Source organism: Pongo pygmaeus, chromosome 1 (genome assembly GCF_028885625.2).
Source record: "Pongo pygmaeus isolate AG05252 chromosome 1, NHGRI_mPonPyg2-v2.0_pri, whole genome shotgun sequence".
Lineage (NCBI taxonomy): Eukaryota > Metazoa > Chordata > Mammalia > Primates > Hominidae > Pongo > Pongo pygmaeus.
The window spans coordinates 94,962,501-94,978,445 of NC_072373.2; the positions used below are offsets into that span (position 1 = coordinate 94,962,501).

General features: G+C 41.0%; 1 protein-coding gene across 10 annotated transcripts in view; it reads left to right on the plus strand.

Moving 5' to 3' along the window:
- Positions 1-15,945, plus strand: part of ASH1L (ASH1 like histone lysine methyltransferase) — a 224,159-nt gene that overhangs the window by 148,643 nt on the left and 59,571 nt on the right. For all 10 annotated transcript variants that reach the window (XM_063655579.1, XM_063655645.1, XM_063655399.1 and 7 more), the window contains one exon: positions 14,585-14,679. In XM_063655579.1, the coding sequence (XP_063511649.1) occupies positions 14,585-14,679 (95 nt within the window). The remainder of the gene's footprint in view (positions 1-14,584; positions 14,680-15,945) is intronic.

The window sequence follows — 15,945 nt, forward strand, 5'->3', positions numbered from 1 at the left end:
ATATAAACTTTTTTTTTTTTTTGAGATGGAGTTCGAGCAATTCTCCTGCCTCAGCCTCCCGAGTAGCTGAGATTACAGGTGCCCACCACCACGCCTGGCTAATTTTTGTATTTTTAGCAGAGACGGGGTTTCACCATATTGGCCAGGCTGGTCTCAAACTCCTGACCTCAAGTGATCTGCCCGCCCCAGCTTCCCAAAGTGCTGGGATTACAGGTCTGAGCCACCACACCTGGCCAAGATCAACTATTTTTTAAGAACTCAGGCTTTTGTTGTCTTTTAGAATGCCCTTCATTTTGGATTTCTTTGATCCTATCTTCATGATTAGATTTAGGTTTAAAAAAATCTTGGCAGAGGCCTGGGAGAGATGGCTTATGCCTGTAATCTCAACATTTTGGGAGGCTGAGGCTGGAGGATCACTTGAGGCCTGGAGTTCAAGACCAGCCTGGGTAGCATAGTGAGATCCAGTCTCTACAAAAATAAAAATAAATAAAACTTAAAAATAAAATTTAAAAATCATGGCAGGAATATTGCATATGTGATACTTTATACTTCTTTTTGCATCCCACTTATTGTCCCAGCATTGATGGTGCCATGTTTGATTACTTAGTTAAGGTGGTATCCACCAAATCTTTTCATTGCAAAGATACATTTTTTTTCCATTGTAATTGGTACATAAACCATGGGTTGATATTTAAGGCTGTGGTTTGTTCTCTATGAGTCTTTTTTAATCTAACATTTAATCATCCATTAATGTTTTTTCCCTAAGTTAATGATTATATTGATGGTTGAAAAATGACAATTTTTGCTGGGTGTGGTTGCTCACCCCTGTAATCCGAGAACTGTGGGAGGCAGATCACCTGAAGTCGGGAGTTCAAGAACACCCTGGCCAACATGGCGAAACCCAGTCTCTACCAAAAATGCAAAAATTAACCAGGCCTGGTGACATGCACCTGTAGTCCCAGCTATTTGGGAGGCTAAGGCAGAAGAATCGCTTGAACCCAGGAAGCAGAGGTTGTAGTGAGCTGAGATTGCGCCACTGAGCTCCAGCCTGGGTGACAGAGCAAGACTCCATCTCAAAAAAAAAAAAAAGAAAAAAAGAAAAGAAAGTTTTCTAATTCCATTATTTCTTGTTTTTTAGCTGACATTTTCTGGTGAAGATGAGCTTCTCTTTTTTTTTTCTCCATAAACTCTCTGTTTGTTTTGTTTTGTTTTGTTTTTTTGAATACCATATATAGACATGAATTTTTTTTGTTTGGGTGATTTTGTTTGTTTGTTTTTCTCCAGAGACAGGGTCTCCCTATGTTGCCCAGGCTTGACTCTAACTCCTGGGCTCAAGAAGTCCTTCTGCCTCAGCCTCCCAAAGCGCTAGGAGGCATAAGGTATCATGCTTGGCATAAAATTGACTATATTATAATCTATTAGCATTTTATAGGAAACTGCTCAAAATTCCCTGATTTTATCACAGGAGCCCCTTTAAACTGGCCCATGTTTCCTTTATACGTGTCTTCAGATTACTTATCTTTGAGTACTTCCCTGCTTTCTACTGTTCGGAGTATTGAGGATTTAGTTTTTTGTTTTGGTTTACTTTTCTGCTGTTGTTTATCAGACTTGTTCTTTCTTTGGCCTGCATCTGGAATCAACTATTTCCCTCAAGGAGCTTTGGTTTCTTTTAGTGAGGATTATTATTTAGAAGTCAAAATCTGAATTTTTCATGTGCTTTTTCTACTAGGGTATTTGTTATTGCTATGATGCCATGCTTCTAGCCCCTTTCAGTACCATGGAATGAAAAAAATGTGCATACACACGCATGTATTAATTTTATATTGCTGTTGAAGAAATTATCACAAATTTAGCAGCTTAAATATCATCCATTTATTATCTCACAGATTCCAGTTTAGTCCTGGCTTATTTGGATCCTCTGTTCTGAGTTTCATTAAGCTAGAATCAAAGTACCATCCGAGGCTGGGGCTGTATTCCAGACTCACATGGATGTAGCTAAAACTCATTTCTTTGCAGTTGTGTAACTCATGGTTGGTGGCTTGCTTCTTCAAGTCTTCAACAAAGAGAGTCTGCTTCTTTAAGACTCTGGACTGAGAGCAATCCTAAGCCTTTATTGAGATATTAAGTGTACAGTAATCAGTTTTAAAACATTGTTATTATTCCAGAAAGAAACCCACATCCCTAGGCAATCACTCCCTAATTTCCCCACCATTAGGCAACTGTCCATTTAGATATTTAATGTGTGGAATATATGTAATATAAATACAATTTTTTTTTTTTTTTACCAGTCCTGGATATTTAGTATCATACAATATGTGTTTTTTTGTGACTGAGTTTTTTCACTTAGCATGTTGTTTTCAGGTTTCATGCATGTATTCCTGTCTTTTTTGCCAAATAATATTCCATTGTGCATATATATACCACATTTTATTTATCCATTCATCAGTTAATGAACATTTGGGTTGTTTCTGCTTTTGGCTATCACAAGTAATGCTGCTATGAACATTTGTTTACATCCACGTTTTTATTTTTTATAGCTGTATATTAGATTATATAGATACTTCATAGTCTATCTAACCAGTCTAGTAAGGAAGGGTTGTTCTAATATTTGCTCCTATAGATAATGCCCAGTGAATAAACTTATCCACACATTGTTTGATATTTTGGAGGTATATTTTCAGGGTAGGTTCCTAGAAATTGAATTACTGGGTTAAATAGTAATTGTATATATAACATTGTAAATATTGCTAAATTCTGCTTCCATGGGAATTGTATCCTTTTGTAGTCCTAGAAATTTATGTGTGTGTCTTACTTTTCCACAGCCCATCCTATGTTGTCAAACAATTATATGTTTATTAATCTAATAGGTGAGGAATTTCAGTTTACTTTTTTTTTTGAGATAGAGTCTCGCTATGTCTCCCAGGCTGGAGTACAGTGGCGCAATCTTGGCTCACTGCAACCTCCGCCTCCTGGGTTCAAGCAATTCTCCTGCCTCAGCCTCCCAAGTAGCTGGGACCACAGGTGTGCGCCACCATGCCTGTCTAATTTTTGTATTCTTAGTAGAGATGGGGTTTCACCATGTTGGCCAGGCTGGTTCAATTCACATTTTTTTGTAAGTAATACTGTCAAGCATCTTTTTATATCTTTGAAGGCCATTTAATTATCTTTTTCTTTTAACTGTCTTTTCATGTTTGTTTCCCCGTTTTCTATCAGGGGAAATTCTATACTCGATTTTTAAGAGTTCTTTATCTATTAGATTTGCCTTTGTCAGTGATATAAATTGTAGATATATTTTGTCAATTTGTTATTTGACTTTTGTGCTTATTGACCGTGACTATTGTTATGCCAGTAATAATATGTTGTTACTGTTCAAACACTGTGTTGATTACTATAGCTTTTTTATTTATTTATTTTTTAGAAACAGGGTCTCACTCTAAGGCCCAGCCTGGAGTATAGTAGCACAAACACAGCTCACTTCACCCTCTTTCTCCCAGGCTCGAACCATCCTCCTTCCTCAGCCTCCCGAGTAGCTGGACTATAGGCATTCACCACCACACCCAACTATTTTTTAAATTTTTTGTAAAGACAAGGCCTCATTACGTTGCCTGGGCTGTCTCAAACTCTTGGCCTCAAGCAATCCTCCCCTCTTGGTTACCCAAAGTGCTAGGATTATAGGCGTCAGCCACTGCTCCTGGCCAAATACTGGAGTTTTGTAAGAAAGCCTGAAATCAGAAAGTGTGATTCCTTCAACTTTGTTCTTTTTCAAGATTGTTTTGGCTATTCCTGGGTTCCTTGCCATTTCTCTGTGATTTTTAGGATCAGCTTATCTATTTCTGCAAAAAATGCAGCTGGAATTTTCACAGACTATAGATCAATTTGGGAAGTTTTGTTGTCTTTTTTTTTTTTTTTGAGACAGAGTCTCACTCTGTCGCCCAGGCTGGAGTGCAGTGGCACCATCTCAGCTCACTGCAACCTTCGCCCCCTGGGTTTAAGCAATTCTCTTCCCTCAGCCTCCCTAGTAGTTTGGATTACAGGCATGTGCTACCATGCCCATCTACTTTTTGTATTTTTAGTAGATCCAGGGTTTTGCCATGTTGGCCAGGCTGGTCTCGAACTCCAGACCTCAAGTGATCCACCCACCTCGGCCTCCCAAAGTGCTGGGATTACAGAGGTGAGCTACAGCACCTGGCCAAGTTTTGCTGTCTTAACAGTATTTAGTCATCACCATATCTGTGAATATGGGATGTCTTTCCATTTATTTTGATTATTTTTTTTTTTTTTTCTGACACAGAGAATTGCTCTCTCACCCAGGCTGGAGTGCAGTGGCCTGATCTCGGCTCACTGCAACCTCCACCTCCCAGGTTCAGGTGATTCTCCTGCCTCAGCCTCCCAAATAGATGGGGCTACAGGCCCACACCACCATGCCCGGCTAATTTTTTGTAGTTTTGTAGAGACAGGGTTTCATCATGTTGGTCAAGCTGGTCTTGAACTCCTGACCTCAGGTGATTCACTCACCTAGGCCTCCCAAATTGCTGGGATTACAGGGATGAGTGACCATGCCCGACCTATTTTGATCTTTAACCAAAACTTTTAACAGTGTTTGTTGTTTTGTTTGTTTGTTTGTTTTAATGAGACTGAGTCTCACTCTGTCGTCTAGGCTAGAGTGCAGTGGCTTCATCTCGGCTCACTGCAACTTCCGCCTCTTGGGTTCAAGTGATTCTTATGCGTCAGCCTCCTGATTAGCTAGGAATATGGGCGCATGCCAGCACACCTGGCTAATTTTTGTATTTTTAGTAGAGACAGGGTTTCACCATGTTGGCCAGGCTGGTCTCGAACTCCTGACCTCAAGTGATCTGCCCCACCCCACCCCACCCCAGCCTCCTAAAGTGCTGGGATTACAGGCACGAGTCACTGCACCTGGCCTCAAAACTTTTAACAGTGTTTTATAGTTTTCAGTGTACAAGTGCTATTCTTCTTTTGTTAATCTTGTTCCCAAGAATTTTTTTTTTAATTTAGTGCTATTGTAATTGTTGTAATTGGAATTGGATTTTTTTTATTTTTATTTTATTATTATTGTTATTTTTTTAGATGGAGTCTCACTCTGTCACCAGGCTGGCTTGCGGTGGTGCGATCTCAGCTTACTGCAACCTCTGCTTCCCAGGTTCAAGCGATTCTCCTGCCTCAGCCTCCCGAGTAGCTGGGACCATAGGCATGCACCACCACACTCAGCTAATTTTTGTGTTTTTAGTAGAGAAAGAGTTTCACCATGTTGGCCAGGATGGTCTCGATCTGTTGACCTCGTGATCCGCCTGCCTCAGCCTCCCAAAGTGCTGGGATGACAGGCATGCCACCACACCCAGCCCTTGAATTGGATATTTTAAATTAAATTTTTGGATTGTTTATTGCTATGTATAAAAATACAATTGATTTTTTTTTCCCACCAGTTTACCCTGACAGATGTGTTTCATGTATTGAGTTTGTATTCTGCAACCTAGGTGTTAGTCCTAAGAGTCTTTTAGTGGATTCCGTCATGTGTGTGTTGACTTTGCTTAAGATCATTCACATCATCACCGCATCTAGCTAATTTTTTCATTTTTTGTAGAGACAGTGAGGCCTTGCCATGTTACCTAAGCTGGTCTTGAGCTCCTGGCCTCAAGTGATCCTCCTGCGTTGTCCTCCCAAAGTGTTGGGATTACAGGGGTTAGCCACTATATCTGGCCTTTTTTTTAAATTGCTTCTGGATTTTTTTCTTTTTTAAAGACAGAGTCTACCTCTCATCCAGACTAGAGTACAGTGGCATAATACCAGCTCACTACAGTCTCCACCTCCTAGACTCAAGCATTCATCTTACCTCAGCCTCCTCCCGTAGCTGGGACTACAGGTACATGCCACCACACTGGACTAATTTTTTTATTTTTTCAGAGATAGGGTCTCCCTATGTTGCCCAGGCTGGTCTTAAACTCCTGAGTCAAGTCCCTCTTTGGCCTCCCAAAGTGCTGGGATTGTAGGTGTGAGCCACCGTGCCCAGGTTGCTTCCTTTTTTTTTTTTTTTTTTTTTTTTTTGAGACGGAGTTTCATTCTTGTTGCCCAGGCTGGAGTGCAATGGTGCGTTCTTGGCTCACTGCAACTTCTGCCTTCCAGGTTCAAGCGATTCTCCTGCCTCAGCCTCCCAAGTAGCTGGGATTACAGGCATGGCATCACCACACCTGGCTTTTTTTTTTTTTTTTTTTTTAATGGTAGGAATGGCCTTTATTGGCTGCAGCAGGAAGTAAAAGAAGGGATACAGCTTCTGCAGACTAGATTGCCACCCTCCAAAAAATGCTTCTGTATTTCAAGTCCTTAGAAAAGCTCTCTCACACTCAAATTTTAAGCAAGTAAGAAATTTACTTTTGTTTTCTTCTGGTAATTGCTTGGATTCAATTTTTGCATCTAGTTCCCTAATATATTTGGAATTTTTTCAGGTATATTAGTCTGGGCTAATACTGAAGAAGTAAAAAGAAAGTTAATACTTCTTGCATACCTATTATGTGCCAGTTACTGTGCTAATGAGTTTATATATGTTATCTTATAAATTTATTCAAGAACCTTGTGAGAGAACAGGTATTATTAATATTATTGAAGAAGCTAAGGCTTAGAGAATTAGAGAAACTTAAGTAATTTGTCTAGGGTTTTACAGTTAGTCAATGGCATAGTTAACATTTGAATTCCAGCAATAATTGGCTGCAGAGTTGTTTGTACTTTTCCCTACTTTACTTAGCTTTTACAGTACTGAAATATCTTTTGTAGGTTTTTTTGTTTTTTTTTTGAAACAGGAGTTTCACTCCATTGCCTAGGCTGGTCTGAAACTCCTGGGATCCTTCCACAAAGATCCTTCAGCTGCAGCCTCCAAAAGGCTGGGATTAGAGGCATTTGCACCACCACCAGCTCTTTTTTTATTGAGATGGAGTTTCGCTCTTGTCACCCAGACTGGAGTGCAATGGCACGATCTTGGCTCACTGTAACCTCTGCCTCCCAGGTTCAAGCGATTCTCCTGTCTCAGCCTCCCAAGTAGCTGGGATTACAGGCGTGCGCCACCACACCTGGCTAATTTGTGTATTTTTTTTTTAGTAGAGATGGGTTTCACCATGTTGGCCAGGCTGGTCTTGAACTCCTGACCTCAGGATCCACCCACCTCAGCTTCCCAAAGTGCTGGGATTATAGGCAACCACACCTGGCCTTCAATGTCTTTTTATGCTAAAAAAAAAAAAAAAAAAAAAAGTATAACTTGGCTGGGTGTGGTGGCTCATACTTGTAATCCCAGCACTTCGGGAGGCCAAGGCAGTAATAGGATTGCTTGAGGCCAGGAGTTTGAGACCAGCCTAGACATCATGGTGAGGACCCCATCTCTACAAAAAGTTTTTAAATAATTATCCAGGCATAGTGGCACACAGACCTGTATTCCTAGTTACTCAGTAGACTGGGATGGTGAGATTGCTTGAGCCTTAGGAGTTCAAGGCTGCATTGAATTATGATTGCACCACTGTACAACCTGGGTGGCAGAACAAGGCCCTGTCTTTAAAAACAAAACAAAGCAGTAAAACATGGATAACTTGTCTGGACCATTTGATTAATTCCTTTTTTTATTTAAAAGATTAGCTCTAGAATAACATGTTCATTTTTTACATTCTGTACTTTTTAGCATAAAGTTTATATAGTAATCTGAAAATATAATTTTACCTTTTTATCTAAAAGTGCCGTATTCCTTGAGGATTTTAAGTTGTGCAGTAAAATTGTCTGGATTGGAGCAAGGTTAGGGAAAGGTGGCATAATGAAAAATGATGATTCCCCCTTCTTCAAATTCATATCCCCAGGGCAAAAGTTGCCATATTGTTTATGAAAGAACATTAAGGGAGTCTGTTTTCCTGTTGTCTGTAGATGATGTTCAGAAGTATTTTAACCCTGGTATGATGTTTGTTTGTTTGTTTGTTTGTTTTGAGATGGAGTCTGGCAGTGGCGCAATCTCAGCTCACCGTGCCCAGCTAGTATGATTTTTTTTTTTAGACAGAGTCTTGCTCTGTCACCCAGGCTGGTGTGCAGTGGTGCGACCTTGGCTCACTGCAACCTCCACCTCCCGGGTTCAAGCAATTTTCCTGCTTCAGCCTCCCAAGTAGCTGAGATTACAGGCGCCTACCACCACGCCCAGCTAATTTTTTGTATTTTTAGTAGAGGCGGGGTTTCACCATGTTGGCCAGGCTGGTCTCGAACTCCTGACCTCAGGTGATCCACCTGCCTTGGCCTCCCAAAGTGCTGGGATTACAGGCATGAGCCACTGTTCCCGGCAGCCAATATGCTCTTTTTTTTTCTTAGAGTCTCGCTCTGTCACCGAGGCTGGTGTGCAATAGCACGATCTTGGCTTTCTGTAACCTCCACCTCCGGGATTCAGGCAGTTCTCCTGCCTCAGCCTCCCAAGTAGGTGAGATTATAGGTGCCCGCCACCATGCCCGGCTAATTTTTTGTATTTTTAGTAGAGACAAGATATCACCATGTTCGCCAGGTTGGTCCCCAACTCCTGACCTCAGGTGATCCACCCACCTTGGCCTTCCAATGTGCTGGGATTACAGGCGTGAGCCACCGCTCCCCACCAATCTTTTTTTTTTTTTTTTTTTGAGATGGAGTCTTGCTGTGTCACCCAGGCTGGAGTCCAGTGGCACGACTTTGGCTCGCTGCAATCTCCACCTCCCAAGTTCAGGCAATTCTCCTGCCTCAGCCTCTTGAGTAGCTGGGATTACAGGTGCCCACCACCATGCCTGGCTAATTTTTTGTATTTTTAGTAGAGTCGGAGTTTCACCATGTTGGCCAGGCTGGTTTTGAACTCCTGACCTCAAGTGATCCGCCCCCCTTGGCCTCCCAAAGTACTAGGATTACAGGTGTGAGCCAACATGCCCGGCCACCGGCTATCTTTTTTAACACTTTTTTTTTTTTTTTTTTTGAGACAGTCTCACTCTGTCACCCAGGCTGGCGTGCAGTGGCACGATCTCAGCTCTCCGCAACCTCCACCTCCCTGGTTCAAATGATTCTCGTGCCTCAGCCTCATGAGCAGCTAGGATTAGAGGCGTACACCACTACGCCCTGCTAATTTTTGTATTTTTAGTAAAGATGGGGTTTCACCTTCTTGGCCAAGGCTGGTCTCAAAGTCCTTGCCTCAAGTGATCTGCCTGACTCAGCCTCCCAAAGTGCTGGGATTACAGGCGTGAGCCACCACATCACTGGCATGATCTTAATTTATCTTTTGTCTGGGTCTGGACCGTCTCTCCCTGTAAATAATTGGTTATGCTGAAATATGTAAATTTATGTTTATCTAAGTAAAATTAGCAAAATAAATCTGTTCCAGAAAGTAGACTGTACTTTGGTTGATAGATTGTTTTGAGAGAAATGTTAACATCTTTAGGAAGGTAATTTATGAAAACAGTATTTTCAAAAAAGTTTAACTGCCAGTGGAATATAGAATAGAATTGTCATTTGTGGTTATAGAATTTATCAGATCCTAGCTTCATCAGTTACTAGTTATATGAATTTGGGCAAGTTATTGATTTGGGTAACCCTTGATCCTCAGTGTCCTCAGCTTTAAAAATGGCAATGATAAATAGTACCTGTTACTCAGTTATCAATGTTAAAATGCTTTCCATACATGAAGTAGGCATTCAAAATATTATTCAATGTCTTACTACTCCACAATCACTATATTGTGACCTTGGACAAATTACTCCTCTAAGACTCTTCCTCTTTAGAAGTAATATGTCCTCTTTTTTTTTTTTTTTTTTTGAGACAGTCTCGCTCTATCACCCAGGCTGGATTGCAGTGGTGCGATCTCGGCTCACTACAACCTCTGCCTCCTGGATTCAAGCGATTCTCCTGCCTCAGCCTCCCAAGTAGCTGGGACTACAAGCGCCCGCCACCATGCCTGGCTAATTTTTTATAATTTTAGTAGAGACGGGGTTTCACCATGTTAGCCAGGATGGTCTCGATCTCCTGACCTCATGATTTGCCCGCCTCAGCCTCCCAAACTGTTGGGATTACAGGCGTGAGCCACCACTCCCAGCATATGTCCTCATTGGGGTCATTATTCCCTACCCAGATTCCTTTGAAATCTTGTTACTTCCTGCAGAACCATTGCATAATATTTAAGTCCCACTCTTATCTTGTGTAACCTATTTTTCTAGTTATTTGTCCAGTCATAGTCCTCAAATACTTGTTCCTTTAGCCACATCTGATCATTTTCCTTACTTCCTCCATCCTACACTTTCCTCCTGGGGTTTATCCTAGATGTCTGCCCTGTGTAGTATGAACTACCTTCCCTACTTCACTTTTCCTTGTCAAAATCCCATTTATTGTTTCAAATAAGTTTTCTTAATTCTTTCGTAATTACAATTACTTTTCTTTCTCCTTTTGTAGAACTTAGTATCTCCTCCTAGTAAGTAGTGTTATGAGTTTTATCACATTCTGGTTTTTTTTGGGGGGTGGGGGTTGGGGTGGGACAGCCTCACTTTATCACCCAGACTGGAGTGTGGTGGTGCGATCTCAGCTCACTGCAACCTCTGTCTCTTGTGTTCAAGCAGTTCTCATGCCTCAGCCGCCCAAGTAGCTGGAATTACAGGTGCCACCATGCCTAGCTAATTTTTGTATTTTTAGTAGAGATAAGGTTTAGCTATGTTAGCCAGTCTGGTCTCCAACTCCCGACCTCAGGTAATCTGCCCGCCTCTACTTCCCAAAGTGCTTGGATTACATACGTGAGCCACTGCTCCTGGCCTCAAAGTTTTATCACATTCTGATAGATAATCTAGATGTCTGCATACATACTTGTTTTCCCACCAAATTGTAAGCTTCTTATGTCCAGGGCCACCATTTGTTCAACTTGGATGCCTTGTAGAACCCAGCAGCATTTTCTACATATAATTACTAAAATATCTATGACTTAAAATCTCCTTAAAGAGATTTAAATGCATCTGCCCTCTCATGTGGTAAGAAATATGAGGAAATTATTTTGGTTCATCAATTTCATATCTACCCAAGATAGACATTTCAAAATGGATTAAGTGCCAAATTTTGTCCTGAAAAGTTTGTAGGCTGGGCACAATGGCTCACACCTGTAATCGCAGCACTTTGGGAGGCCAAGGCAGGCAAGTCACTTGAGCCCAGGAGTTGAAGACCAGCCTCGGCAACATGGTGAAACACCGTGTCTACAAAAATAAATAAATAAATAAATAAAATTCCTATCCCTTCGTGGTAGCATGCACCTGTAGTTCCAGCTACTTGGAGGGCAAGGAGGCTGAGGCGAGTGGTTCACTTGAGTCTGGGAGGTTGAGGCTGCAGCTGCAGTGAGCTGAGATCTCGCCACTGCACTCTACCCTGGGAGACAGAATGAGATCTTGTCTCAAAAAAGCGAAAAAAGAAAAATTCCTGTCACCTAGTGATGTCGTAGCTTTCCTAGCATTTTGGCTTTTTTGTACATTTTTTTTGTACAATGTACAGTAATTTCCTAGGCTTTCACATTCATTCACCACACACTCACTTACTCACCCAGAGCAACTTCCAGTCCTGCAAGGTCCATTCATGGTAAGTACTCTATACTATAAAGTGTACCATTTTTTATCTTTTACAACCATATTTTTACTCTATCTTTCCTATGTTTAGAAATGTTTAGATACACAAATACTTACCATTGTGTTACAACTGCCTGCAATATTCAGTACAGTTACATGCTGAACAGGTTTGTAGCCTAGGACCTATAAGCTATACCATCTAGGTTTGTGTAAGTATATTCGATGATGTTCACACAGCATTTGTCAGAATGTATCACTGTCAAATGACAAATGACTTTATATTCCTATCCAAAACAGTTTCTATGAGCAACATTTATTACATCTATTATGTTTGTATTCTCCTTTGCTGTTTATAAAGTGCTTTTACATATATCTGCATTTGAGTGAGCTGTGCTGTGTTTAAGTACATCTGTGTTATAGTCCTAGATTTATATTAATAGACTCAGATCATAACAGTCTTTATAAATATATTGTTTTTACTGGAACATTGTTTTAAATCCAAGACAGTTTTTCTTTCCCTGTCAGTATGATTTTGATCCTATTTTTCCTCTGGTTATTTGGTACTAAATAATTTTATACTTGTTTAAATATTAATCATTATAAATTATTATGAGAGTAAATAAATTAAAAATCATTTAATATTTTCCTAAAGCACATCATGTTTATTACCTGTTTTATGAATTATTAAGATAACCTGGCCAGGTGCCATGGCTCACGCCTGTAATCCCAACACTTTGCGAGCTGAGGCAGGCGGATCACCTGAGGTCAGGAGTTCGAGACCAGCCTGGCCAATGTGATAAAACCCTCTCTCTACTAAAAATACAAAAAATAGCCAGGCATAGTGTAATCCCAGTAGTTGGCATCTGTAATCCCAGCTACTCGGGAGGCTGAGGCACAAGAATTACTTGAACCTAGGAGGCAGAGTTGCAGTGAACCAAGATCATGCCACTGCACTCCAGCCTGGGCAACAGAGTGAGACTCTGTCTCAAGAAAAAAATAAATGAATAAAGGTTGTCTTCATAATGTCTTTTATGATGGCAATCTTTCTTTCTTTTTTTTTTTTCTGAGACAGAGTTTCGCTCTTGTTGCCTAGGCTGTAGTACGATGGCACAGTTTCGGCTCACTGCAACCTCCGCCTCCCAGGGTCAAGCAATTCTCCAGCCTCAGCCTCTTGAGTAGCTGGCATTACCAGCGCACACCACCACGCCCAGATAATTTTTGTATTTTTAGTAGAGGTGGGGTTTTGCCATGTTGGCCAGGCTGGTCTTGAACTCTTGACCTCAGGTGATCCACCCGCCTTGGCCTCCCAAAGTGCTAGGATTACAGGCATGAGTCACCCTGTCCGGTCAACAATATTTCTTACACTGATTCAGGATATAATCCATGATCGTGCATTGCCTTTTGTTACCATGCTTTTTTTTTTTTTTTTTTCTGACAGGATCTGGCTCTGTCACTCAGGCTGGAGTGCAGTGTGCTATCTGGGCTTACTGCAGCCTCTGCCCCACCCTGGGCTCAAGTGATCCTTTCACTTTAGCCTCTCGAGTAGCTGGGACCAAAGGCATGCACTACCACACCCAGCTTTTTTTTTTTTTTTTTTGAGATGGTGTCTAGCTGTGTCTCCCAGGCTGGAGTACAGTGGCTCAATCTCGGCTCGCTGCAACCTCCGCCTCCTGGGTTCAAGCGATTCTCCTGCCTCAGCCTCCCAAATAGGTGGGATTACAGGCACCCACCACCATGCCCAGCTAATTTTTGTATTTTTAGTAGAGATAGGGTTTCACTGTGTTGGCCAGGCCGGTCTCGAACTCCTGACTTCATAATCCACCTGCCTCGGCCTCCCAAAGTGCTGAGATTACAAGCGTGAGCCACTGTGCCCGGCCAAAAGTCAGTATGTTATAATTTTGTTAGAGGAAAGAAATATATCAGCTTTGCCTTATTCACTGGAACTTTAGGCCAGGCACAGTGGCTCATGCCTGTAATCCCAGCACTTTGGCCGAGGCGGATGCATCACCTGAGGTCAGGAGTTCAAGACCAGCCTGACCAACATGGTGAAACCCCATCTCTACTAAAAATACAAAAATTAGCCAGGCGTGGTGACACATGCCTGTAATCCTAGCTACTTGGGAAGCTAAGGCAGGAGAACCGCTTAAACCTGGGAGGTGGAGGTTGCAGTGAGCCAAGATCACACCATTGCACTCCAGCCTGGGTGACAAGAGTGAAACTCCATCTGAAAAAAAAAAAAAAAGAATTAATTGGAACTTTAAGCTAAAATATAGTCATAATATCTTAAATGAGACTCTTCTAAGGCCCTTTTTTCTCATTTTCCTTTTTTGTTTTCCTTCTTTTTTTCCCCCTTTTATATATTTATGAAATCTCTTGAGATCGCATTTTAAACTTCAGGAAACAAACCAATAATGTGAGTAGAAGACACAAGCCTAGAGAGACATGGTGCAATAAAAGCAAGAGAATAATATAGAATAATATAGTGAGTAGATGTTGAGCAAGAAACTGAGGTTTTGAAGCTTAAATCTCCTTTCCAACTACTAAAATCAAGGCAAGTCACTCAGTCTTATAGAGCATCTTTCCTCTTACCTATTTCCCAGTATTGATATAAAGTAACCAAATATAAGGCAGTCATTATAATCAGATCTAAAATTTGTGTTCCTTCTCCAAAACTGTTGGAGAAAATAAAAGAGCCTCTTTCTTTTCTTTCTTTTTTTTAAAAAATAGAGACAGGGTCTCACTTGTTACCCAGGCCAGTCTCAAATTCCTGGGCTCAGGCAGTCCTCCCACCTCAGCTTCCAAAAGTATTGGGATTACAGGCGTGAACCCCCACGCCCAGCCAGGAGCCTCTTTCTTAAAGACAATTTCAGAAGTAAAGATTTTTTTTTTTTTAGTTTATCAATGTACTTGGTACCCTCTCCTCATAGGATGATCTGCTATCTGTATTTGACCACAGGAGGAAATTTCTTTGCCTCTGACTCTTTCCCATTCTTTTTTTATCACAGCCCAAAGAGTCGATTGATCCAATTAAAGAAAGAGAAGCTGGAGTATACTCCAGGAGAGCATGAATATGGATTATTTCCAGCGCCCATTCATGTTGGTAAGTACTGAGTCCACACAATATATTGCTGAGAAGAAACAGTATTTCCTGTGTTTGAGGGAAATGTCTTTTTAATCTTGTTATTATTTCTATTTCTCCAGTGGGATCAAGCTCTTTCTTTACCTTTTACTTAAACTTACTCTGAAGAATTTTATACACTGTTTGATAGTCAGGGGGTCACAGTGGCATAAATCTTGTTCATTGGAGCCTTAATAAATAACACTGGGCCAGGCATGATGGCTCATGCCTATAATCCTAGTACTTTGGGAGGCTGAAGCAGGTGGATTGCTTGAGCCCAGGAGTTGATGGCCTGGGCAACTTGGTGACACCCTGTCTCTACAAAAAATATGAAAATTAGCTGGATGTGGTGGCACAGGTCTGTAGTCCCAGCCACTCTGGAGGCTGAGGTGAGAGGATCACCCAAGCCTAGGATTTTGAGGCTATGGTGTAGTCATGATCCTGCCACTGCACTCTAGCCTGAGTTGACAGAGAGAAATCCTGTCTCTAAAAAAAATTAAATAAATAACACTATGTCTGTACCTTTTGTTTCCCTAGGTATGTCATCTAGGAAAAACCAAGTAGTAGCCATTCAGTGTCAAATATTTTCCACGTTCAAAAATAGATGATTTATACACACATATGATCAGAGTAAGAGGCCCCACTGCTTTTACTGAGTATTTATCCGCTTGAAAATGGAGTGATATTTATTCTACTGTTCATTCTTGGCAAAAATGTCAAGATTTTGTTTAGCATTTGGATAGTAGTACCTTCTAGGACCCTATTATTGAGCTTATCAGATAAGTAAAAAGTACCAAGAAGTCATTCTAAGTTCCTCCCATTTTTTTCTGTCCCTTATCCAGTTCATCTCAAGTTCTGTTGTGTTTCTATCCCTGAAATATATCCTACTTCTCTCCAAATCTCATTGCTATCTCTCAAGTCTGTGACAGTAGTATCTTTTCTTCAGGCTGCTGCAATAGCCATCTAACAGATCTATTTCCAGTCGTGTTTCCATGTGGCCCAGCCTCCACTCAGTAAAAACAGAAATTATTTTTTAACTTATCCCAGATCATACTTAAAACCTTTGCATGGCTTACCATCAGATTAAAATGCAAACTTCTTGACATGAATGATCTGGTTCCCAATTATCCCATCTCTCTCCATTTATTCATTCCCATCTCAACCTTATTCACTATATTGTGTCATACTGGCCTTCTTTCAGTTTTTAGAACATAGCAAGCTTTTTCCCACTGGAGGGTCATTATACTT